The sequence below is a fragment of the Salarias fasciatus genome, assembly GCF_902148845.1.
Source record: "Salarias fasciatus chromosome 7 unlocalized genomic scaffold, fSalaFa1.1 super_scaffold_4, whole genome shotgun sequence".
In the NCBI taxonomy this organism is placed as follows: domain Eukaryota; kingdom Metazoa; phylum Chordata; class Actinopteri; order Blenniiformes; family Blenniidae; genus Salarias; species Salarias fasciatus.
The window spans coordinates 27,467,281-27,492,672 of NW_021941229.1; the positions used below are offsets into that span (position 1 = coordinate 27,467,281).

At 57.8% G+C, this 25,392-nt stretch overlaps 1 protein-coding gene across 1 annotated transcript in view; it reads left to right on the forward strand.

Annotated features, from left to right (window-relative positions):
• LOC115382617 (multidrug resistance-associated protein 1-like) overlaps positions 1–25,392 on the forward strand; it is a 101,630-nt gene that overhangs the window by 74,699 nt on the left and 1,539 nt on the right. The window contains exons 21-29 of the mRNA XM_030084433.1: positions 8,263–8,491; positions 12,452–12,762; positions 13,554–13,753; positions 16,819–16,945; positions 17,027–17,128; positions 17,209–17,355; positions 17,418–17,576; positions 18,618–18,784; positions 21,180–21,374. Coding sequence (XP_029940293.1) covers positions 8,263–8,491; positions 12,452–12,762; positions 13,554–13,753; positions 16,819–16,945; positions 17,027–17,128; positions 17,209–17,355; positions 17,418–17,576; positions 18,618–18,784; positions 21,180–21,374 — 1,637 coding nt within the window. The remainder of the gene's footprint in view (positions 1–8,262; positions 8,492–12,451; positions 12,763–13,553; positions 13,754–16,818; positions 16,946–17,026; positions 17,129–17,208; positions 17,356–17,417; positions 17,577–18,617; positions 18,785–21,179; positions 21,375–25,392) is intronic.

Below are 25,392 nucleotides of genomic sequence, written 5' to 3' on the forward strand. Positions count from 1 at the left end.
AGCTTATAAAAGCGGACGAAGGTGAGTGGTGAAGACCAGCTCGCTGCTGCACAAATCTCCTGAATTGACACCCCTTTACACAGGGCCCAGGATGCAGCCAGGCCACGTGTAGAATGGGCCCGCAGGCCCACAGGGGCCTGAAGACCTTGACACGTGTAGGCCAGGGCGATCGCTCCCACAATCCAGTGGGAGAGTCGCTGCTTCGTGATGGGTCTGCCCCTGCAGGGGCGAGCCCAGGACACAAAGAGCTGGTCACCTTCCCGAAACCCCATTGTCCTGTCCATATAAATCCGCAAGGCACGGACTGGACACAGCATGTGCAGCCGCCGTTCTTCCGGAGAAGAAAATGGCGGTGGAGAAAATGCTGTAAGAACAATAGGAGAGCATGAGCCCACCACCTTGGGCACGAAGGCCAGGTGGGGCTTCAGTGACACCCTGGCATTCCCAGGGGCAAACTGAGTGCACGAGGAGTGCACTGAGAGTGCATGAATGTCACTAACACGCTTGGCAGAGGCCAAAGCTAGAAGCAGCGCTGTCTTCAGAGACAGATGCTTCAAGCTCACCTCCTCCAGTGGTTCAAACGGAGCTCCGGAGAGCCCATTTAAAACCACCGCCAAGTCCCATGGGGGCGCCAGCGGCCTGGAAACAGGAAGCAGCCTGAAACGGCAGACCAAAGGATGCTGGCTGACCGTTTTTCCACCAAACCCCACATGGCACGCGGCAATTGCAGCCAGATACACCTTTATTGTGGAGAAGGCTTTACGTTTGTCAATCAAGTCCTGCAAGAATGACAAAATAACACCAACAGTGCACTGAAAGGAGATGTGTCCTTTTTTCTGACACCACTCCTCAAACACCCTCCACTTACAGTCATAAAGAGACCTAGTGGAGGCTGCTCTAGCACTCTGAATAGTGTCAATCACATTCTGAGGGAGTCCAGCAGTATTTAAATTACACCACTCAGGGGCCAGGCCCAAAGAGCCAGGCGCTCCGGATGTGGGTGAAAAACTGCTCCCCCTGCCTGTGACAGCATGTCCCTGCGGAGGGGAAGCTGCCATGGCTGCCCCGACAGGAGCTGATAAACCTCCGCTAGCCAGTGCATGGCCGGCCACTGCGGAGCTATCAGAACCAGCGTGTGGCGATGCTCCCTGACTGTCCAGAGTCGGGGGAATCAAAGCCAACGGGGGAAAAGCATACAGGAGGACCGACGGCCAGACGTGCGCGAGCGCGTCCACGCCGAGCGGCGCACCTGGATTGCGTATTGAGAAAAACAGCGGACATTGCGCGTTCTCTCTCGGCGCGAACAGATCCACAGCAGCTCTGCCAAAGCAGGCCCACACCTGCTCCACGAGGGCTGGATGTAACATCCATTCCCCGTAGAGCGGCGCACCCCTGGACAACAGGTCCGCCCCCCGGTTCAGAACCCCCGGGACATGGGTGGCTCTCAGAGACCGGAGGCGGACGCTGCTCCACAGGATCAGTCTGCGTGCCAGCATGTGTAATTGCCGGGAGCGCAGACCTCCGTGACGGTTGATATACGCCACCGTCGTCGTATTGTCCGTTCTCACCAGGACATGATGTCCCCTGAGAAGCGGGAGAAAGCGTCTCGGCGTGAGAAACACCGCCAAGAGCTCGAGGTAGTTTATGTGAGCGCGCTGGAGATCCTCGCTCCAGACGCCCCTCACGTAATGGTCCTCGCATATACCACCCCAGCCCGACATGCTCGCGTCTGTGGTGATCACTTTCCGGGACAGGACGGGGCCCATAGGCACCCCTGTCACCAGACAAGCCGGGTGGCGCCAGCGACGCAGTGCCATTACGCATTGCGCACTGACCGTCACCCTCCGTGCACCATGACGCACGGGATTCAGCCTGAGGGAACGCACCCACAGCTGAAAATCCCTCATGTACAGACGGCCGAGCCGGACTACAAGGATGGCCGAAGCCATCAGGCCCAGTAGTCGGAGGCATAATCTGAAGGGGACCAGATAGCGCAGGGTGAAACGCGAGAGGCAGGCTCTGAAAACGTTCACCCTCGCCGCTGACAGACGGGCCGTGAAGGACACCGAGTCGAGTGATAACCCCAGGAAGATTATTTTCTGCACTGGAAATAATACACTCTTTTCCGAGTTTATCATAAAACCCAGGTCGATCAGGTGTTTGATGAGGATGTGCGTTTGCGCGATGGCGTCCTCTCTGGACCGTGCCAGGAGGAGCCAATCGTCCAAGTACGTGGCCAGCCTGATGCCCTGTCGCCGCAGCGGGGCAATGGCCGCTTCCGTACAACGCACAAACACCCTCGGGCTCAGAGATAACCTGAAGGGCAGCACTCTGTACTCGTAACCAACACGCTGAAAAGCAAACCTCAGAGATTTCCTGTGAGGAGGATATATCGGAATGTGGAAATATGCGTCTTTGAGGTCGACTGACGTGAACCAGTCGTTCCGACGCACCATACGCAGCAGGGATGCGTGTGTAAGCATCCTGAACTGGTATGTTCTGAGGTATTTGTTCAGAGCCCGGAAAACCAGGATTGGGCGAATCCCGGTCCCTCCTCGTTTGGGGACCAGGAAATACCTGGAATAAAAGCCGCTCTGACATTGTCCGGGAGGCACCACGCATATTGCTCTCTTTTCCAATAGCGAGTGAATTTCCTCCTGGAGAACACGAGCTGACTCTCCGCGCGCCTGAGAATGCACTATACCAGAGAAACGAGGGGGAACGGCTGCAAACTGAAGCCTGTAACCCCGCGATATCGTTCTCAGGACCCAGGCTGAGCTGGGGAGCGCGGCCCATCTCTCTGTCCTCAGGCAGAGTGATGTGACAGCGTCTGTCAGACCGCCTGTCACTGGAGACTCCATAAACGGTGTTATGGCGCCCCCTAGTGACAAGATGCGGTTGCAACCGGCGTGCGCCACTGCGCATGCGCCGGGTGTTAGTGCATTGACAGGTCCGGTGCAGCTCCGGGACCGGAGACGGGACGTGACCCGCTCCGGAACCGGGAGCGACACCGAACTGTTTATGTTCTTGTTTGTTAATTGTGACTGCGCCCTCGACCTGCGGTCTGGATGCGGCAGCAGGACACTTTTTATTAAACAAGAACAGTGAAGTGTGCTTGTGTGACTTCGGGGAGCGCACGCAGTAGCGGGGACTCGTGGGCTCGGGAAATCGAACCAAGCACGCTGAGGAAGAAAGACAGGTGGGGCTGCTGAACGTGCAGCCCCGGCACCGGTCTGAGGAAGGAGACCATCAGGTCGGCTTCTTCTTCTTCCTGGCCTGCGGACCGGCAGTCTGCTCGTTCTGTGACGGCAGAGCTGCTGTCGCTGCAGTGGCCTTTCTGGGCCAGCCGGACCTCGCCTCCTGTCTGGGTGGACCAGCAGGGGCAGGACGGGCTTTCGGCCGTGTGGGGATTTTAAACTGAGGGAAAGAAGGACGTGCCGTAGCCTGCGCGGCGCTCTGCCGCGGGGCTGGGGCAGGTGGACGCTCGGCTTTGCGCGGGAGGCAGAGCTGGAGAGCTTCATCCTCCCTCTTCTTCGCCTCGCAGCGCTGCTGCATTGAGGCGAGAGCGGAGCCAAAAATGCCGTCTGGTGTGATCGGTATGTCCAACATGTCCTCCTTCTCTCTGTCCGATAGGTTAGACAGGTTGAGCCATCTGGCTCGCTCCTGTAACACCATCGTCCCCAGAGACTTACCCGTGGCCTGGACCGCACAGCGCTGCACGCGGAGGCAGATGTCCGTTATCACGGTAAGGGTTAGGTTTGGTCGCCATGTCCTCAAACAGCTCCGCTTGGTAAGCGAAGAGCATGGAGGAGACATTAAGCGCCCTGACAGCCAGTGCTGCTGCCCTGTAAGCCCGCTCAGTCATGGCGGACTGGACGCGGTCCGCTTTGGAGGGCAGCGTGGGATCCCTGGATGAAGCGGCTCGCCGCGGGTGCAAATGTGCAGCGACTAGCGGCTCCATGGGGGGCATACGGAGAATACCGAGCTTCTCCATGCCCTCACAATCCAGGGAGGAAGCTCCGTGGATGGAGCTTCTGCCGCTGAACGGGTGATCCTTCCATGAGGAGGACAACTCGTCGAGCAGCTCGGGGAAGACGGGGAGCAGCTGCTTAGCTGTCCTCGCAGCCTGAGGGAATTTCTTCCCTTCATAACGGGACCTGGTGGTCTCCGTTATCGCTTCAGGCCAGGGGATGTTCAGCCGGGATGCAGCGCCTTTACACACGGCCTGCATGTCCATGCTGACAGCGGAGGGAGCGGGCGCGCTTCCCTCCTCGTCCCCGAGGACAGCCTCAGCGCCTGGTGTGGCGGGCTGAGCGGCAAGCTGAGCGGAGGGAATGAGGACATCGTCCTCACTCTCCTCCTCGGATATGAGGAGCTCCGAGATTGTCTCGTAGTCATCCTCATAGTCCAACTCCAAAACGTCTTCCGCGAGCGGAGTCGGGGCGGCTCGGTCCAGCTGGGAGCCCCAGCTGCCGCTAGCGTGCGGGCCGACAACCGCATCGTCACCTTCCTTCTCCCCGCTGGTGACAGGTGTGTCACCCGCAGGAATGAAGAGGTCCTGACCGGACGAGCTAGCTTGACGTGCTAGGCGTCGTCGGAGACTCTTGGCGGTGAAGCGGGCGCAATGCTCGCAGGAGCCTGGGGCCTCGATAGCCTGCCGGGCGTGTTGCAGCCCGAGGCAAAACGAGCAGACCTGGTGTGAGTCGCGGCTCGATATCTTATTGCCGCAGGCGCAGGGCCGGGCCCCGGAGTCTCCATCTCCTCTGGCGTGAGAAGCGTGGGCGTCCATCGTAGTTAGCTGGAAGCTAACCTGAGGCGCTGCGAAATTAGCTGGTGTGCTAATTCAGAAGGACGGAGTTAGCTGGTGTGCTAAACCGCGTCCACCGTCCCGTGGTGTGGTCAGGTAAGGACTCTCCAGGCTATGGTGAAGGCTGGAGGGTCGCGAAGTGTGACAGCTAGCGCTCGGCGATGGAGCAGAGATAGCTCCGTCTGTGAACAGTTAAGCTAGCTGTCACTGAGGATAGAGATATGCTACACGAAGCGAGAAGAGGTGCTTGAGTGACGCTGCGTAGATGACGCAGGCTACTTAAAGGGTAGGTGGCTCCACCCTCGGTGGGCGTCGCGATCACCAGCCAATCAGGATTGGCGTAGTGAGATAAATGCTTCTGAGGCATACGCTGGGGGCGTATCCCATAGTGAGACATCGAAACGAATGCTATGAAAGAGAACATGATTTTCATGCAGGACAGTGCTCCATCACACCATCCCAGTCCTCCACTGGGAGGCCAGAAAAGGTGTAAAAGAAAAAACAATGACCTGCCTCCTTGTTCACCCGATCTGAACCCCACAGAGGACCTGTGGTCCCTCATCAAATGTGAGATCTACAGGGAGGGAAAACAGTCCAGCTCTCTGAACAGGGTCTGGGAGGCTGTGGCCGTGAACAGATCAAGACACTGACAGGATCTATGGATTGCAGCTTTTGAGTGTCCTCACAAAGAAGGGTGGCTATATTGGTCACTGATTTGATTTTGAATGCCAGAAATGTATATTTGTACATTTTGAGTTGTTATATTTCCCTGGTGCAAATAAATAAGTGAAATGGGTACTTGTATTTTTTTAAGATAACCTCTACCTACTGTTCTAGGTAAGGGCCTCCCAGATCCTTACATGTATTATTGAGTAATGGGATGCAATCGCTTCACTTAATCACTGCTGTCCTGAGTCCAATCAGTCAAACCACACTCTCTTATATAAAGCAAATAGCACCAGACCAAAAGTTAAAAGTAAAATCATAATTTACTGAAACAACAGAGTAAATAACAGCTGAAATCCATGCATTTTGGAGGTTTTAAAGTCCAAAATAAGGAATGAGGGCCCACTCAGTATCTCACACACCACACCTGCTGGCTTGCTTCAACACTTAAAGCTGCAGGCCTGAGCGATGCTTGGGAGCAGTGAGGCCAAAAACTTAAGGGCCACTTCGCTCTCAGAGCACAACAAAAGAAAAGAAAGAGTACCTGGTCTGCAGATCCAGGATTGTTTGTTGAGTGCCAGTGAATGAATCCGGAAGTGTCCTGATGATGATGATGATGGCGTCCAGCATCAGCCTCCAGGGAGCCCAGTCCTTAAGTCCAGATGATTCCCAGTGTTCTGTGGCCGTCCTGCGCCCTCAGCGCTTCCCTCGGGACCTGGTCTTCACCTCCAAGCCAGATCAGTGAAGAGTCCCAGAGTTCACCTGTGCAGCAAACTCTTCCTCCACAAATCCGCTGTGCCAGAGAATGCTCGTGGTGCTAATGGGTGCTGATGGTCCCAAAAACATCGTGCCCAGCCGGTTTCAGGTGGCTCCGGACTGCCGTCAGTCCATGAAGCAGAAGTCAGTGTTCTCAGTCACCCGCTGGACTAACGATCACGGAAAAAGCACTGAATTGGGCCGACAGCAGCGTCTGCTGCTCTGTGGCTTCCACAGCCATATGCATGTGACACACCTCCACTTCCAGGTTGACTCAGTCAAGTTAATAGAACCTATAAGTGGTCCCAGGGGCCGCAGAGGCAGCGGCAGAGGCACCGGCAGCCACAGAGGCAGCGGCAGAGGCACCGGCAGCCACAGAGGCAGCGGCAGAGGCACCGGCAGCCACAGAGGCAGCTGCAGAGACTGAGGCAGCTGCAGAGGTACCAGCAGCCACAGAGGCACCGGTAGCCACAGAGGCACCGGCAGCCACATAGGAAGCTGCAGAGGTACCAGCAGCCACATAGGAAGCTGCAGAGGTACCAGCAGCCACAGAGGCAGCTGCAGAGGCACCGGCAGCCACAGACACAGCTGCAGAGACTGAGGCAGCTGCAGAGGTACCAGCAGCCACAGAGGCACCGGTAGCCACAGAGGCACCGGCAGCCACATAGGAAGCTGCAGAGGTACCAGCAGCCACATAGGAAGCTGCAGAGGTACCAGCAGCCACAGAGGCAGCTGCAGAGGTACCAGCAGCCACATAGGAAGCTGCAGAGGTACCAGCAGCCACATAGGAAGCTGCAGAGGTACCAGCAGCCACAGAGGCAGCTGCAGAGGTACCAGCAGCCACAGAGGCAGCTGCAGAGGCACCGGCAGCCACAGACACAGCTGCAGAGACTGAGGCAGCTGCAGAGGTACCAGCAGCCACAGAGGCACCGGTAGCCACAGAGGCACCGGCAGCCACATAGGAAGCTGCAGAGGTACCAGCAGCCACATAGGAAGCTGCAGAGGTACCAGCAGCCACAGAGGCAGCTGCAGAGGTACCAGCAGCCACATAGGAAGCTGCAGAGGTACCAGCAGCCACATAGGAAGCTGCAGAGGTACCAGCAGCCACAGAGGCACCGGTAGCCACAGACACAGCTGCAGAGACTGAGGCAGCTGCAGAGGTACTGGAAGCCACAGAGGCAGCCACAGATTCACTGGTAGTGAGAATGGCTTTGCTGCGATGTCCCCCACCTCTTTGTTCCTTTCTTCAGTGTCTCTTTCAGGTCTTTCATTGTGTCTCTTCCACTGTGTTCTTCTTTGGAGGCATTGTAATCTTCCAGTCCCATAACAGCAGTTCCAGAGAGCTGCAAGGCTGTGCTCCACAGTGCTCCACTGCCATGACGCCACTTCCTGAAGTAACTTTCAGTCAACCGCTTCAATTTTTTTCAGTATGGTCCTAACACGTCTGGACTGGGACATCCAAACACTGTCAGCAGTTAAAGTCAATAGCCAGAAAATGCTAGTTTACCTCAGTCTGTCATTCTAAACTTAGAATTCAACATTTTCTTAAGGTGTGAAAACATGAGCAGCAGTTACCCAGATCATCAACCCATACATGATATGAACTTTGTCAGAGATGTTGCTCTAAGCACGATGATCAGATGACTTCTATACAAACTCGATTTCAAACAAGCAATCAAGCAACATTTGATTCCAGTGGCGGCCCAACTGTTTTAGTCCATCCGGCGATTTTTCTAGTTTGGATACGAGATTGTCCCCTTTTCCAGATTGAACTTCAGAACCCTCTGGTGTGCTGGTCACGTCAAGTGTCATCTTCTCCTTCAGCGACTGCATCTCCTCATCCATGGCGTCAAACCATTCTGCAGCTGACTCAGGTCACTGCTTCCTTTATAGGACTGAGGAACACCACACACAAGTCTGGAACACCCGTCTAGAAGCCACGTTTGTCAAGTGACTGCTGGTGTAGCTGGATGTGGCGTGTTGGTTGTGTGACTGCTGGTGTAGCTGGATGTGGTGTGTGTCGCTGCCTGCAGGTGGCGCTGCAGACCTACAGACAGTACTTCAGGACGGTGGGCCTCACCTTCATCATGACGGTGGTGTTTCTGGGAGCCTTCCAGCAGGCCGCCTCTCTGGCCTACAGCTACTGGCTGAGCCTGTGGGCCGACGAGGCGCCGCTCAACGCCACGCAGGGCGACCGGCAGCTCCGCCACGGGGACCACCAGCTCCGGCTCAGCGTCTTTGCTGCCCTTGGCTTCACTCAAGGTGAGAGGGCATCAAGGCAAAACCTTGACTTCACGACGGTCTAGACCCAGCTCACGTTCTGTATTCATGGGTGAACAATCCAACACTTGGTGAGTTCTGCTTCACAATGAGAGGAAGAGCCGACATCCAAGGATCAAAGGTGCGATGTTGATGACACCAGACTTGTCCGGGTCGCTGCTCGTGTGGCTGAGCGGTCGGCTTGTAGAGCAGGTTTTACAGTTTTTCTAATCTTTACAGTGTTGTTTATAGTGTTGCTCTATTATTCACATCTCTTTCTAGTTAGAATAGTCAGTGCACAGTATGTGGTTCTCACACAATGACTTCTCTGGACGCTACTCTTGTTGCACCTTCTTCTCCGGTGGGACATCATCAACACAGATGGGTTGAATCCCCCTGACGGTCAGCGCTCAGCTTGGCAGGGCTTGAAGAACGTGGCCGCTGTGAACACTGAACACTGCTTCCAACAACCAAGACACCGTCCATGTGGACGGTAGCAGCCCTGCATCTCTGCTCAATGCCCTCAACTCTTTTTTTTTTTTTTTTTTACCAAATTTGGAAGAGAACACCGAACAGCTGGAGGAGTTCCAGACCACACTTCAACCCACTACTTGCCCACTCACTTTCAACAGAGAGCATGTGACCAGAGCCCTGAGGAGGACTAGAGACCAGCTCCCGGCCGGGACAACACCAACGCTGCTGTGCTCAAGCACTGTGCCAAACAGTCTTCCAAACTGCCTGGACGGCTGTACGGGGCCTCAGGTGTGGAAATATTTCACAGCCATTCCCATCCCCAAGAAGAGTACAAGCAAAAGTACTGAGACTTCGGACCCCTCCCTGGTGATGGAGGCCGTGGAGAGAACTGTGAAACAGTAAACATCCAAGTTCCTCACTCTCAGATCGACCCTTTCCAGTTTGCATATCGTTCGAACAGAGGTGCTGATGATGCCAAATCTTTATTCTGCACACTTTACAGATCCACCTGGAACACCCCAACACTTCAGCAACACTCCTGTCTGCTGACTTCTCCTCGGCATTGAACCCTAACCTCTCCAGCCGCACATCCTGGCTCACCAACTGTCCTCCCTCTGGAGGACCGGCTCATCCTGTGGACCCACAGACCAGTACGGGTCAACCACACCTTCACTGGACCTCCTCAGGCTGAATCCTCTCTCCGTGACTCCTCATCCCACACAGGGACTGCAGGTCCACACCTGGTCCAGGCAGACCACTTCAGGTCCACACCTGGTCCAGGCAGACCACTGCAGGTCCACACCTGGTCCAGGCAGACCACTTCAGGTCCACACCTGGTCCAGGCAGACCACTGCAGGTCCACACCTGGTCCGGGAAGACCACTGCCCGTCCACACCTGGTCCAGACAGACCACTTCAGGTCCACACCTGGTCCAGACAGACCACTTCAGGTCCACACCTGGTCCAGACAGACCATTTCAGGTCCACACCTGGTCCAGGCAGACCACTTCAGGTCCACACCTCGTCCAGACAGACCATTTCAGGTCCACACCTGGTCCAGGCAGACCACTTCAGGTCCACACCTGGTCCAGACAGACCATTTCAGGTCCACACCTGGTCCAGGCAGACCACTTCAGGTCCACACCTGGTCCAGACAGACCATTTCAGGTCCACACCTGGTCCAGACAGACCATTTCAGGTCCACACCTGGTCCAGGCAGACCACTGCAGGTCCACATCTGGTCCAGGCAGACCACTCAGTCCTCCTGTCTCTGCTGTCTGGACCTTCTCAGCCCCACAGCTCAGCCCTCCTGGAGTTTGTGGACCTGTGTGACAGCTCCAGTTTAGAGTTGCATGTTAAACACACCAAGGAGAAGGTGTGAGCTTTTCCAGCCAGCAGATGGTGCTGGCTGCAGCCTCCACCTCCACCACCAGGGAACTCATTTTGAGCTTGTGGCGTAGGACAAATATCGTGGACCATCGTGGACAGTCAGCTGGCGTTCTCTAATACAGAGGAAACAGTCAGGGAAGGTCTCTGGTCTCAGGATCTCCTCAGGGAGCTCAGCTCTTTCTGACTAAATAAGAATATAGAGAGCACCGTCACCTCCTCCATCACCTGCTGGTTCCACTCCGTCAGCCTCCACAACGGAACCCGACTGCTCAAGAGTCACTGGACTGCCTCTCAGAACTCTTGTCTAACACTAATCCTCCCTGGAGGTCTCCTCCTCCCTGGAGGTCTCCTCCTCCCTGGTGGTCTCCTCCTCCCTGGAGGTCTCCTCCCTGGTGGTCTCCTCCTCCCTGGTGGTCTCCTCCTCCCTGGAGGTCTCCTCCTACCTGGAGGTCTCCTCCTCCCTGGAGGTCTCCTCCTCCCTGGAGGTCTCCTCCTACCTGGAGGTCTCCTCCTACCTGGTGGTCTCCTCCTCCCTGGAGGTCTCCTCCTCCCTGGAGGTCTCCTCCTACCTGGTGGTCTCCTCCTCCCTGGAGGTCTCCTCCTCCCTGGTGGTCTCCTCCTCCCTGGTGGTCTCCTCCTCCCTGGAGGTCTCCTCCTACCTGGTGGTCTCCTCCTCCCTGGAGGTCTCCTCCTACCTGGTGGTCTCCTCCTCCCTGGAGGTCTCCTCCTCCCTGGTGGTCTCCTCCTCCCTGGTGGTCTCCTCCTCCCTGGAGGTCTCCTCCTACCTGGTGGTCTCCTCCTCCCTGGAGGTCTCCTCCTACCTGGTGGTCTCCTCCTCCCTGGAGGTCTCCTCCTACCTGGTGGTCTCCTCCTCCCTGGAGGTCTCCTCCTACCTGGAGGTCTCCTCCTACCTGGTGGTCTCCTCCTCCCTGGAGGTCTCCTCCTACCTGGTGGTCTCCTCCTCCCTGGTGGTCTCCTCCTCCCTGGAGGTCTCCTCCTACCTGGTGGTCTCCTCCTCCCTGGAGGTCTCCTCCTACCTGGAGGTCTCCTCCTACCTGGTGGTCTCCTCCTCCCTGGAGGTCTCCTCCTCCCTGGTGGTCTCCTCCTCCCTGGTGGTCTCCTCCTCCCTGGTGGTCTCCTCTCTGGTGGTCTCCTCCTCCCTGGTGGTCTCCTCTCTGGTGGTCTCCTCCGCCCTGGAGGTCTCCTCCTCCCTGGTGGTCTCCTCTCTGGTGGTCTCCTCCCTGGAGGTCTCCTCCTCCCTGGAGGTCTCCTCTCTGGTGGTCTCCTCCTCCCTGGAGGTCTCCTCCTCCCTGGTGGTCTCCTCTCTGGTGGTCTCCTCCTCCCTGGAGGTCTCCTCCTCCCTGGTGGTCTCCTCCTCCCTGGTGGTCTCCTCCTCCCTGGTGGTCTCCTCCTCCCTGGAGGTCTCCTCCTACCTGGTGGTCCCCTCCTCCCTGGAGGTCTCCTCCTACCTGGTGGTCTCCTCCTCCCTGGAGGTCTCCTCCTACCTGGAGGTCTCCTCCTACCTGGTGGTCTCCTCCTCCCTGGAGGTCTCCTCCTACCTGGAGGTCTCCTCCTACCTGGTGGTCTCCTCCTCCCTGGAGGTCTCCTCCTCCCTGGTGGTCTCCTCCTCCCTGGTGGTCTCCTCTCTGGTGGTCTCCTCCTCCCTGGTGGTCTCCTCTCTGGTGGTCTCCTCCGCCCTGGAGGTCTCCTCCTCCCTGGTGGTCTCCTCTCTGGTGGTCTCCTCCCTGGAGGTCTCCTCCTCCCTGGAGGTCTCCTCTCTGGTGGTCTCCTCCTCCCTGGAGGTCTCCTCCTCCCTGGTGGTCTCCTCTCTGGTGGTCTCCTCCTCCCTGGAGGTCTCCTCCTACCTGGAGGTCTCCTCCTCCCTGGTGGTCTCCTCCCTGGTGGTCTCCTCTCTGGTGGTCTCCTCCTCCCTGGTGGTCTCCTCTCTGGTGGTCTCCTCCTCCCTGGAGGTCTCCTCCTCCCTGGAGGTCTCCTCCTCCCTGGTGGTCTCCTCTCTGGTGGTCTCCTCCGCCCTGGAGGTCTCCTCGATGTGACGTTACATGTCCACCATCTTCCTGGTCCCTCCTGGTCCTTGTTTCAGGCCTGGCCATGTTCGGGACCACCCTGGCCGTGGCCCTGGGGGGCCTGGTGGCGTCGCGGCAGCTCCACGCCGACCTGCTGCACAGCGTTCTCCACTCTCCCATGTCGTTCTTCGAAGCCACGCCCAGCGGGAACCTCCTGAACCGGTTCTCCAAAGAGATCGACGCCATCGACTGCATGATCCCCGACGGGCTGAAGATGATGCTGGGCTACCTGTTCAAGCTGCTGGAGGTCTGCATCATCGTGCTGCTGGCCACGCCCTTCGCCGGCCTGGTGCTGCTGCCGCTCACCGCCGTCTACGTCTTCATCCAGGTGACTGTCTGCCCCTCCCTGGTGAGTCCTCCACCCCCCACTGACTCCTCCCCCCGTGTCCTCTGCTCCTCCCCCCGTGTCCTCTGCTCCTCCCCCGTGTCCTCTGCTCCTCCCCGTGTCCTCTGCTCCTCCCCGTGTCCTCTGCTCCTCCCCCGTGTCCTCTGCTCCTCCCCCGTGTCCTCTGCTCCTCCCCCGTGTCCTCTGCTCCTCCCCGTGTCCTCTGCTCCACCCCCCGTGTCCTCTGCTCCTCCCCGTGTCCTCTGCTCCGCCCCCCGTGTCCTCTGCTCCTCCCCCGTGTCCTCTGCTCCTCCCCGTGTCCTCTGCTCCTCCCCCCGTGTCCTCTGCTTCTCCCCCCGTGTCCTCTGCTCCTCCCCCGTGTCCTCTGCTCCTCCCCCGTGTCCTCTGCTCCTCCCCCGTGTCCTCTGCTCCTCCCCCGTGTCCTCTGCTCCTCCCCCCGTGTCCTCTGCTCCTCCCCCGTGTCCTCTGCTTCTCCCCCCGTGTCCTCTGCTCCGCCCCCCGTGTCCTCTGCTCCTCCCCGTGTCCTCTGCTCCGCCCCCCGTGTCCTCTGCTCCTCCCCCGTGTCCTCTGCTCCTCCCCCGTGTCCTCTGCTCCGCCCCCCGTGTCCTCTGCTCCTCCCCCTGTCCTCTGCTCCTCCCCGTGTCCTCTGCTCCTCCCCCTGTCCTCTGCTCCTCCCCGTGTCCTCTGCTCCTCCCCGTGTCCTCTGCTCCTCCCCCGTGTCCTCTGCTCCTCCCCCGTGTCCTCTGCTCCGCCCCCTGCCTCCATCTGTCCAGAGCTTCTACGTGGCGTCGTCCTGCCAGCTGCGGCGCCTGGAGGCCGTCAGTCGCTCTCCGGTCTACAGTCACTTTAACGAGACGGTTCAAGGCGCCGGCGTCATCCGGGCCTTCGGCGAGCAGCGGCGCTTCATCCTGCAGGCGGAGCGGCTCGTCGACTCCAACCAGCAGGCCTACTTCCCTCGATTTGTGGCCACCAGGTGGGTGGAGGTCAGGGGTCGCCTGCTGATGGGGTTAGGAGAGGCTGTCTTTATGTGGCACATTTCAAAATGGCCGAAGTGCTTCATGAAACAACAAAACAAGATGAAACCATTAAAACAGAATCAAATCAATAAAAGCAACGCAAAGTACATTCAGAAAGAAGAAAACATTAAGAAGCCCGTCTCTTCCTCCGACAGTTTACAGCTACATATACACACACCACACACACACCACACACACACCACACACACACCACACACACCCCACACACACTCACAGCACTTACATTAGGGAGAAACAGCGCCATGGATCAGGAAAAAACACCTCCTTTGGGGCCCTTCACACCAGGAGGAGTCATAGACCAGGACCGCTGAGGGCCCCGGCCCCCCAACCCTGACAGTGGGTCAGCCTACATCAAGACGAGCCTCCGTTAATGGAGTAATGTGACCCCATCCCCCTTCCTATCGGGACTTTAGACTGGTTTAATATGGCCCCGCCCCCTGGTCCTATAAGGACTTTAAACTGGTGTAATGTGGCTCCGCCCCCTGGTCCTGGTCCTATCGGGGTGTAATGTGGCTCCGCCCCCTGGTCCTATCAGGACTTTAGACTGGAGTAATGTGGCTCCGCCCCCTGGTCCTCGTTAGCACAGCGGTTGAGTGTTGTAGTAATTGGAGGTTTGAAATATTCTTTATCTCTGACCAGAGAGCAAGGCATTACAGGAATCTAACAAAAAGGAGATAAAAGCTACATTAGCACCTCCTGCTGGCCTCAGAGAGAAACGGGCGACTCTGACTTTATACTTACGATGATCAAAACCAATCTTAGTTCTATTTTAAATATGTGGAATAAAATTTAGCTCAGAGTCAAAAATCACACCCAGGTTTTCACCAGATTGTTCTGGTTTAAAATCTGGTTATTTTGGTAAAAGTTTCTCTCTCTGGCCTTCAGGACCAAAAACTAAAACCTCAGATTTGCCCTGTTCAGCTGCAGGAAATTCACTGATATCCATGACTGGATGTCTGAGATCCAGTTAAAAAGGGTTTCTATTGGTCCTGAGTCACCAGGAGACACAGCCATGAACAGCTGAGTATCATCAGAGTAACTATGGAGACTGATGAACAGCTGAGTATCATCAGAGTAACTATGGAAACTGATGAACGGCCGAGTATCATAGAGTAACTATGGAAACTGATGAACGGCCGAGTATCATAGAGTAACTATGGAAACTGATGAACAGCTGAGCATCATCAGAGTAACTATGGAAACTGATGAACAGCTGAGCATCATAGAGTAACTATGGAAACTGATGAACAGCTGAGCATCATCAGAGTAACTATGGAAACTGATGAACAGCTGAGTATCATCAGAGTAACTATAGAAACTGATGAACAGCCGAGTATCATAGAGTAACTATGGAAACTGATGAACAGCTGAGTATCATCAGAGTAACTATGGAGACTGATGAACAGCCGAGTATCATCAGAGTAACTATAGAAACTGATGAACAGCCGAGTATCATAGAGTAACTATGGAAACTGATGAACAGCTGAGTATCATAGAGTAACTATGGAAACTGATGAACAGCTGAGTATCATCAGAGTAACTATGGAGACTGATGAACAGCTGAGTATCATCAGAGTAACTATGGAGACTGATGAACAGCTGAGTATCATAGAGTAACTATGGAAACTGATGAACAGCTGAGTATCATCAGAGTAACTATGGAAACTGATGAACAGCTGAGTATCATCAGAGTAACTATGGAGACTGATGAACAGCTGAGTATCATCAGAGTAACTATGGAGACTGATGAACAGCTGAGTATCATCAGAGTAACTATGGAAACTGATGAACAGCTGAGTATCATCAGAGTAACTATGGAGACTGATGGACATCGTCCGGCTGCAGTCTGGCTCCACTCAGGCTCCGGTCTGGTTCCGGTCCAGCTCCAGTCCGGGTCCAGTCAGGCTCCAGTCGGGCTCCGTTCTGGCTCCGGTCCTGCACCGGTCCGGCTCTGGTCCGGCTCTGGTCCAGCTCCGCTCCGGCTCCGGTCCGGCTCCGGTTCCGTTCTGGTGGCACTCCGGTCTGGCTCTGATCCGGCTCCGCTCCGACTCTGATCTGGCTCCGGTCCTGCTCCAGCTCCGGTCCGGTTCCGCTCCGGCTCCGGTCCGGCTCCAGTCCAGTTCTGCTCCAGCTCCGCTCCGGCTCTGTTCCGGCTCCGGTCCGGCTCCGGTCCGGCTCCGGTGCGGCTCTGGTCTGGCTCCAGTCCAGTTCTGCTCCAGCTCCGCTCTGGCTCCAGTGCGGCTCCGGTGCGGCTCCGGCTCCGGTCCAGCTCCGGTCCAGTTCTGCTCCAGCTCCGCTCCGGCTCCGGTCCGGCTCCGGCTCCGGTCCATCTCCGGTCCGGTTCCGCTACGGCTCCGGTCCGGCTCCAGTCCAGTTCTGCTCCAGCTCTGCTCCGGCTCCGGTCCGGCTCCGGTGCGGCTCCGGTCTGGCTCCGGTGCGGCTCCGGTCCGGCTCCGGTGCGGCTCCGGTCCGGCTCCGGTGCGGCTCCGGTCTGGCTCCGGTGCGGCTCTGGTCTGGCTCCGGTCCAGTTCTGCTCCAGCTCCGCTCCGGCTCTGGTCCGGCTCCAGTCCAGTTCTGCTCCAGCTCCGCTCCGGCTCCGGTCCGGCTCCGGTGCGGCTCCGGTCTGGCTCCGGTGCGGCTCCGGTCTGGCTCCGGTCCAGTTCTGCTCCAGCTCCGCTCCGGCTCTGGTCCGGCTCCAGTCCAGTTCTGCTCCAGCTCCGCTCCGGCTCCGGTCCGGCTCCGGTGCGGCTCCGGTCTGGCTCCGGTGCGGCTCTGGTCTGGCTCCGGTCCAGTTCTGCTCCAGCTCCGCTCCGGCTCTGGTCCGGCTCCAGTCCAGTTCTGCTCCAGCTCCGCTCCGGCTCCGGTCCGGCTCCGGTCCTGCTCCGGTCCGGCTCCGGTCCTGCTCCGGTCCGGCTCCAGTGCTGCTACAGAGCCTGTGCGGCGCTCTGGAAACGTTGGGTCTCTGTTTCACCCCGATGGTGTCTGTTCCACGCTGTTCCAGGTGGCTGGCGGTGAACCTGGAGTTCCTGGGGAACCTGCTGGTTCTGGCAGCAGCCGTCTTTTCGGTGAGGAGCCGTGGTGAACTGAGTCCAGGGGTGGTGGGTCTGGCTCTGACTCACTCTCTGCAGGTCCAGGTTCTTTCTCTTACCCTCTGGTGAAGCTGGACGTCTTGATGAGGTTCTCCAGCTCCAGGTGGATGTTCTGTGCAGGTGACAGGGATCCTGAGCTGGATCGTTCGGTCCTGGACTGATGTGGAGAACAACATCGTGTCTGTTGAGAGAGTCCGAGAGTACGACCAGACGCCCAAAGAGGTTTGACCTCTGACCCTGAAACGGTCCCCCTGGAACCTCCATCTGCCGGAGCTTCATCTGTCTCCCGGTTCTCCCCTCAGGCCTCCTGGACCACCGGGTCCGGCTCCCTGCCCGACACGTGGCCCGGCTCGGGAACCATTGACTTCGAGGCCTACGGACTGCAGTACCGGAAGGGTCTGGACTGGGCTCTGAAGGACATCTCCGTCAGCATCCAGGACCGGGAGAAGGTCAGCCCGAGGAGAGCGTGGGAGCGACGGGAACGGGTTCTGATGAGAACGCTGGTTTACAGGTGGGGATCGTCGGGAGAACCGGAGCTGGAAAATCCTCCCTGGCTCTGGGAATCTTCAGAATCCTGGAACCGGCCAACGGCCGAATCCTGATCGATGGAAGAGACATTTCTCAGATCGGCCTCCATCAGCTCCGATCCAGGATCTCCATCATCCCCCAGGCCAGGACTCACACCGGGAGGGTGGAGGAGGGAGGGGTGGAGGAGGGAGGTGTGGACTTGAGAGAACTGGGTGGAGGAGGGAGGGTGGAGGAGGGAGGGGTGGAGGAGGGAGGGGTGGAGCTGAGAGGACTGGGTGGAGGAGGGAGGGTGGAGGAGGGAGGGTGGAGCTGAGAGGACTGGGTGGAGGAGGGAGGGTGGAGGATGGAGGGTGGAGCTGAGAGGACTGGGTGGAGGAGGGAGGGTGGAGGATGGAGGGTGGAGCTGAGAGGACTGGGTGGAGGAGGGAGGGGTGGAGGAGGGAGGTGTGGACTTGAGAGAACTGGGTGGAGGAGGGAGGGTGGAGGAGGGAGGGGTGGAGGAGGGAGGGGTGGAGCTGAGAGGACTGGGTGGAGGAGGGAGGGTGGAGGATGGAGGGTGGAGCTGAGAGGACTGGGTGGAGGAGGGAGGGTGGAGGATGGAGGGTGGAGCTGAGAGGACTGGGTGGAGGAGGGAGGGTGGAGGATGGAGGGTGGAGCTGAGAGGACTGGGTGGAGGAGGGAGGGTGGAGGATGGAGGGTGGAGCTGAGAGGACTGGGTGGAGGGAGGGGCTCAGACTCTTTGCTGGAGCAACTTGTTGACGGGAGAACAGGGCACTGGTCCTCCTCACCAGGCTTACCAGGAAGTGTCCTGCTGGACCTGGTTCTGCAGGGTTCCCCTGCTGGACCTGGTTCTGCAGGTTCCTTCCTCTTTCAGGGAACATGTTCCTGCCAGAACTCTAAAAGTGTTATCTGGATGTCATAATGGGCCATTTTCACAGCTCCACTACTTCCTGAAATTAACCGTGCACATTCATTTCCTGTCTTGCATTATTGGCCAAACTGATTAATCCAGGTGTGTCTTGTTGCAGCAGTCTAAACCAGACACACCTGGATTAATCAGTTTGGCCAATAATGCAAGACAGGAAATGAATGTGCACAGCTATTTTCAGGAAGTAGTGAAGCTGTGAAAATACCCCAAGCGATTTGCTCCTCAGTGAATGTGAACTTTGGCCTGTTCTTCCAGGACCCTGTTCTGTTTTCTGGTTCTCTGAGGATGAACCTGGACCCATTTGAGAACTGTTCTGACGAGGATCTGTGGAGAGCTCTGGATCTGGCTCACATGAAGAGCTTCGTCTCAGGTCTGCCTCAGAAACTGGACCATGAGTGCAGCGAGGGAGGAGAAAACCTCAGGTGAGCCGTCGTTCCAGACCGTGGACTCTGTCAGTCTGGCCGCTGTGAGGGTCTGCTGAGAACCTCCCATGGAACCCTCTGTGAGGACGGTTCTCAACTCCGCCCTCAGAGAACTCCAGATCTGGAGGTGAGGCTGGGGATGGTGGCCTCGTTTATGGATCTGTTGTAGAGACGAGAGCAGATCTCCGCATACCACAGAGGATCTGGAGAACCATGGCAGCTGAAACCAATCGTCATTCAGTATTGATGGTTCAGAAGACCCGCCCACTGAGGTCCAAGACAGAGAGGATGCACCTTGGCTCCGCCCACTGAGGTCCAAGACAGAGAGGATGCACCTTGGCTCCGCCCACTGAGGTCCAAGACAGAGAGGATGCACCTTGGCTCCGCCCACTGAGGTCCAAGACAGAGAGGATGCACCTTGGCTCCGCCCACTGAGGTCCAAGACAGAGGCTGTGTTCGAAACCGCATACTGCCTACTCCATACTTCCATACCCATACTGTCCATACTGCATACTGTTTACCCAGTCCATCCGACAGTATGCAAAGCGTTTACACTACAGCATACTACATAATAACCCACAATGCATTGCACTCCTCCCCGAGCTGAAATCACCTGGCTAAAGCTGATTTCACTTTAGCTCTAGACTCTTCAAATGTACAACTTTATCGAGATTTTTTTTTAAATTAGGCGACAAAGTGGTGGTTCAGAGCCGACTGTGTCGTTTATTTGTCCAAATACCAACCGTTTAGGATTTTGTTTGCACGAATTTGGACTTGTTGTCAGATGTAAGTGTTTTTTTTTTGTTTGTTTTTTTTAAACTATTTTAAATTAAAATAAAGTAATTTATTAATAATTAATTTTTTTTTTTTTAAACATGCTCATCGGCTCCCGCTCTCCCACTGTCCGTCGCGTTGCATCTTGGGTAATTTCAGTATGAGTAGTAAACCCACGATGTCTACTCAACATTTCTGGCGAATGCAGTATGCATCCAGGAACTTCTCGCATACTCACAAATCGCATCCTGCCAGTGTAGACGCTCTGCATACTCAATAAGTTAGTATGAGTAGTAGGTAAGTACGCGGTTTCGAACACAGCCAGAGAGGATGCACCTTGGCTCCGCCCACTGAGGTCAAAGTGGAGGTAAACCAGGACCAGGGTGGAGGCAAACCAGGACCAGAGTGGAGGTAAACCAGGACCAGAGTGGAGGTAAACCAGGACCAGGGTGGAGGTAAACCAGGACCAGGGTGGAGGTAAACCAGGACCAGGGTGGAGGTAAACCAGGACCAGGGTGGAGGCAAACCAGGACCAGGGTGGAGGTAAACCAGGACCAGGGTGGAGGCAAACCAGGACCAGGGTGGAGGTAAACCAGGACCAGGGTGGAGGCAAACCAGGACCAGGGTGGAGGTAAACCAGGACCAGGGTGGAGGTAAACCAGGACCAGGGTGGAGGTAAACCAGGACCAGGGTGGCGGTAGATCAGGAGGAGCCCTTTAAGACTAAGAACTGGGATTAAAGGAGCCAGACAGAGTGGGACCAGGACCACAGGGGCAGTGGAGGAACCGACCCCGGCTGGACTCTGAGTCAGTGATCGGTCCGATGAGGCCTGACGGTGTCGATTAGTTCCAGTAATGAGGCCGACTGGTCCACAGGTCCCGGTGTGTGAGAGCCGGACAGTCGGTCTCCTCCCCACAGTTGACGGAACCACCCAGACAGAACTGGGACCTGGTCAGTACCAGCGACCTAGCCCAAGCCAGAGTGGGGGGACTCTGTGATTCTAGAGGCAGAGTGGGGGACTCTGTGGTTCTAGAGGCAGAGTGGGGGGACTCTGTGGTTCTAGAGGCAGAGTGGGGGACTCTGTGGTTCTAGAGGCAGAGTGGGGGACTCTGTGGTTCTAGAGGCAGAGTGGGGGACTCTGTGGTTCTAGAGGCAGAGTGGGGGACTCTGTGGTTCTAGAGGCAGAGTGGGGGGACTCTGTGGTTCTAGAGGCAGAGTGGGGGACTCTGTGGTTCTAGAGGCAGAGTGGGGGACTCTGTGGTTCTAGAGGCAGAGTGGGGGACTCTGTGGTTCTAGAGGCAGAGTGGGGGACTCTGTGGTTCTAGAGGCAGAGTGGGGGACTCTGTGGTTCTAGAGGCAGAGTGGGGGACTCTGTGGTTCTAGAGGCAGAGTGGGGGACTCTGTGGTTCTAGAGGCAGAGTGGGGGACTCTGTGGTTCTAGAGGCAGAGTGGGGGACTCTGTGGTTCTAGAGGCAGAGTGGGGGACTCTGTGGTTCTAGAGGCAGAGTGGGGGACTGTGGCCATGCTGGCTCAGGTTTCCTGCATTATTTTTGTTGGAAAGGAACCTTGAAGGTGTGTTTGTGTTCCACAGTGAGACTAAGTTCCCTGGTTCTGTTCTCAGTCTGGGCCAGAGGCAGCTGCTGTGTTTGGCCCGTGCTCTGCTGAGGAAGTCCAGGATCCTGGTTCTGGATGAAGCCACGGCAGCGGTGGACCTGAACACAGACCAGCTGATCCAGTCCACCATCCGCACTCAGTTCCGGGACTGCACCGTGCTGACCATCGCTCACCGCCTCCACACCATCCTGGACTACAGCAGGTACCAGATCTACAGTCCTACAGTTCATTTAGAGACGCGTCCGTCCAGAGCGACGTCTTGGACATGCGTCCGTCCAGAGCGACGGCTTGGAGACGCGTCCGTCCAGAGCGACGTCTTGGACATGCGTCCGTCCAGAGCGACGTCTTGGAGACGCGTCCGTCCAGAGCGACGTCTTGGACATGCGTCCGTCCAGAGCGACGTCTTGGAGACGCGTCCGTCCAGAGCGACGTCTTGGACATGCGTCCGTCCAGAGCGACGTCTTGGACATGCGTCCGTCCAGAGCGACGGCTTGGAGACGCGTCCGTCCAGAGCGACGTCTTAGAGACGCGTCCGTCCAGAGCGACGTCTGAGAGACGTGTCCCTCCAGAGCGACGTCTTGGACATGCGTCCCTCCAGAGCGACGGCTTGGAGTCGCGTCCACCCAGAGCGACGGCTTGGAGACGTGTCCGTCCAGAGCGACGTCTTAGAGACGCGTCCGCCCAGAGTGACGTCTTGGAGACGCGTCCCTCCAGAGCGACGTCTTAGAGACGCGTCCGTCCAGAGCGACATCTGAGAAACGCGTCCATCCAGAGCGACGTCTTGGAGACGCGTCCGTCCAGAGCGACGTCTTGGAGACGCGTCCCTCCAGAGCGACGTCTTGGACATGCGTCCGTCCAGAGCGACGTCTTAGAGACGCGTCCGCCCAGAGTGACGTCTTGGAGACGCGTCCCTCCAGAGCGACGTCTTAGAGACGCGTCCGTCCAGAGCGACATCTGAGAAACGCGTCCGTCCAGAGCGACGGCTTGGAGACGCGTCCGCCCAGAGCGACGGCTTGGAGACGTGTCCGTCCAGAGCCACGTCTTAGAGACGCGTCCGCCCAGAGTGACGTCTTGGAGACGCGTCCCTCCAGAGCGACGTCTTAGAGACGCGTCCGTCCAGAGCGACATCTGAGAAACGCGTCCCTCCAGAGCGACGTCTTGGACAAGCGTCCGTCCAGAGCGACGTCTTGGAGACGCGTCCGTCCAGAGGGATGTCTTAGAGACGCATTCGTCCAGAGCGACGTCTTGGAGACGCGTCCGTCCAGAGCGACGTCTTGGACATGCGTCCGTCCAGAGCGACGGCTTGGAGACGTGTCCGTCCAGAGCCACGTCTTAGAGACGCGTCCGCCCAGAGTGACGTCTGAGAGACGCGTCCCTCCAGAGCAACGTCTTAGAGACGCGTCCGTCCAGAGCGACATCTGAGAAACGCGTCCCTTCAAAGCGACGTCTTGGACAAGCGTCCGTCCAGAGCGACGTCTTGGAGACGCGTCCGTCCAGAGGGATGTCTTAGAGACGCATTCGTCCAGAGGGATGTCTTAGAGACGCATTCGTGCAGAGCGACGTCTTGGAGACGCGTCCGTCCAGAGCGACGTCTTGGAGACGCGTCCGTCCAGAGGGATGTCTTAGAGACGCATTCGTCCAGAGCGACGTCTTGGAGACGCGTCCGTCCAGAGCGACGTCTTGGACATGCGTCCGTCCAGAGCGACGGCTTGGAGACGTGTCCGTCCAGAGCCACGTCTTAGAGACGCGTCCGCCCAGAGTGACGTCTGAGAGACGCGTCCCTCCAGAGCGACGTCTTAGAGACGCGTCCGTCCAGAGCGACATCTGAGAGACGCGTCCCTCCAGAGCGACGTCTTGGAGACGCGTCCGTCCAGAGCGACGTCTTGGAGACGCGTCCCTCCAGAGCGACGTCTTGGAGACGTGTCCCTCCAGAGTGACGTCTTGGAGACGCGTCCGTCCAGAGTGACGTCTTGGAGACGTGTCCCTCCAGAGTGACGTCTTGGAGACGCGTCCCTCCAGAGCGACGTCTTGGAGACGCGTCCGTCCAGAGCGACGTCTTGGAGACGCGTCCCTCCAGAGCGACGTCTTGGAGACGTGTCCCTCCAGAGCGACGTCTTGGAGACGTGTCCCTCCAGAGTGACGTCTTGGAGACGCGTCCCTCCAGAGTGACGTCTTGGAGACGCGTCCGTCCAGAGGGATGTCTTGGAGACGCATCCGTCCAGAGGGATGTCTTAGAGACGCATTCGTCCAGAGCGACGTCTTAGAGATGCGTCCGTCCAGAGCGACGTCTTGGAGACGCGTCCGTCCAGAGCGACGTCTTGGACATGCGTCCGTCCAGAGCGACGTCTTAGAGATGCGTCCGTCCAGAGCGACGTCTTGGAGACGCGTCCGTCCAGAGCGACGTCTTGGACACGCGTCCGTCCAGAGCGACGTCTTGGACAGGCGTCCGTCCAGAGCGACGTCTTGGACACGTGTCCGTCCAGAGCGACGTCTTGGAGACGCGTCCGTCCAGAGCGACGTCTTGGAGACGCGTCCGTCCAGAGCGACGGCCACTAGATGGAGAACCCTAAAGGTCAGCAGGTCATCCATCATGACCCCAGGCTTCTGGCTGAGTTTGTGGACAAGTAGTCTGGACTGAAGCTGGACCCTGATCTGAGGACAGCTGGACAGACCATGAGTCCAGTCTGAGACAGGTGGAGCTGAAGGTGGAGGATCAGCCAGACCTGCTGATCAGCTGAGAGGAAGAGCCCTGGACCGCATCCCTGGACCGGGACCCAGCACCGAACCCCGAGGGACCCCTGGAGGACGGGACCCAGCACCGGCCCCTGAGGGACCCCTGGAGGACGGGACCCAGCACCGGCCCCTGAGGGACCCCTGGAGGACGGGACCCAGCACCGGCCCCTGAGGGACCCCTGGAGGACGGGACCCAGCACCGGCCCCTGAGGGACCCCTGGAGGACGGGACCCAGCACCGGCCCCTGAGGGACCCCTGCTAGGCCATGTGACCTGGACTCCTCCCCCAGGACTCTCTGAAGGACCTGCCTGTGATTCAGGACCTGGACCACAACAGGACAGAACCTGAGAGGTCGGGCTCAGAGTGGAGAGGAGGACCTGATGGTTCAGCAGAGCAGTCCAGCGGCAGGAGGACCGAGGACGGACCAGAGACTCTGAGACTGAGAGGACATTTGTCTAACCTGAAGCCTGACTGAAAGGGTCCAGCAGGTTCTGGTTCCACAGATCTTCAGAGACTGGGTTACATCCTGAGCCTCCAGGATTTGACAGGACTGGAAGAAGTGAGACGGCCTGGAGTCTTCATCCTGGACCAGGTCCAGATGAGGGTTCTGAGCAGTGGGGGGACGCGGGGACAATGCCGGGTTCCAGGGAGGAAGGGACAATGTGAGACTGCAGGTCAGCTCAGAACTTCAGAGAGCCATGGACTGGTTTGGACATCCGGGGGCAGAGTTTGTCCAGAGAGGACCAGAGAGGACCAGAGTGTCTCTGTAGCCTCGTTAACAGGAAGTGGTGAGACGTGTGCGGGACGGGCAGGATGGAGCTGAGCTGCTGTGACGATGGAGACCGTCTGTGTTGGAGTCCAGGACCTGGTCTGACAGGTGTAGTGGACTAACTGTCCCCTCTCTATGGAGCAGATAGGAGTCAGAACCAGGTCCAGGACTTCACCAGCTCTGGGGGGGGGGGGGGGGGGCAGATGAGGTCCGGAAAGTCCTGAGCCTGAGGTCTGTCCATGAGAATGTTCGTGTCTCCATGGCAACAGTGGTGAGCCATGATCAGGATCAGAGGAACAGGTCCATTTCAGAGACAGAGCCTCCAGATCGCCCCCTGGTGGCGGTACAGACCAGAGCATCTGCTCTGATGGAGCAGTGACCGCTAAAGCAGCATATTCAAACGTGTTGTTGTTGACGGGCGCAGTGCAGAGACGGACCAAAATCCAGCACCGCCTCCTGGTCCAGGACAGCGAGGACAGCGAGGGGCGTGGCTTAACATCGCAGACGCAGAGAGAGCAGCGGGCGCAGCTGAGCTTTCCGGGCGGATCCATGTCTCCGTCAGGACGAGGATCTGAACGTGAACTGATGAATTCTGTCTTATTAACTGCGGACGGACAGTTCCAGAGACCGACGGTACGGTACTGAGTGTGGGCTGCACCACGTCCGGAGAGAGACAGGGTGTGTGGACAGCGTTTGCGGAGGACAGCGCGTCCTTTCC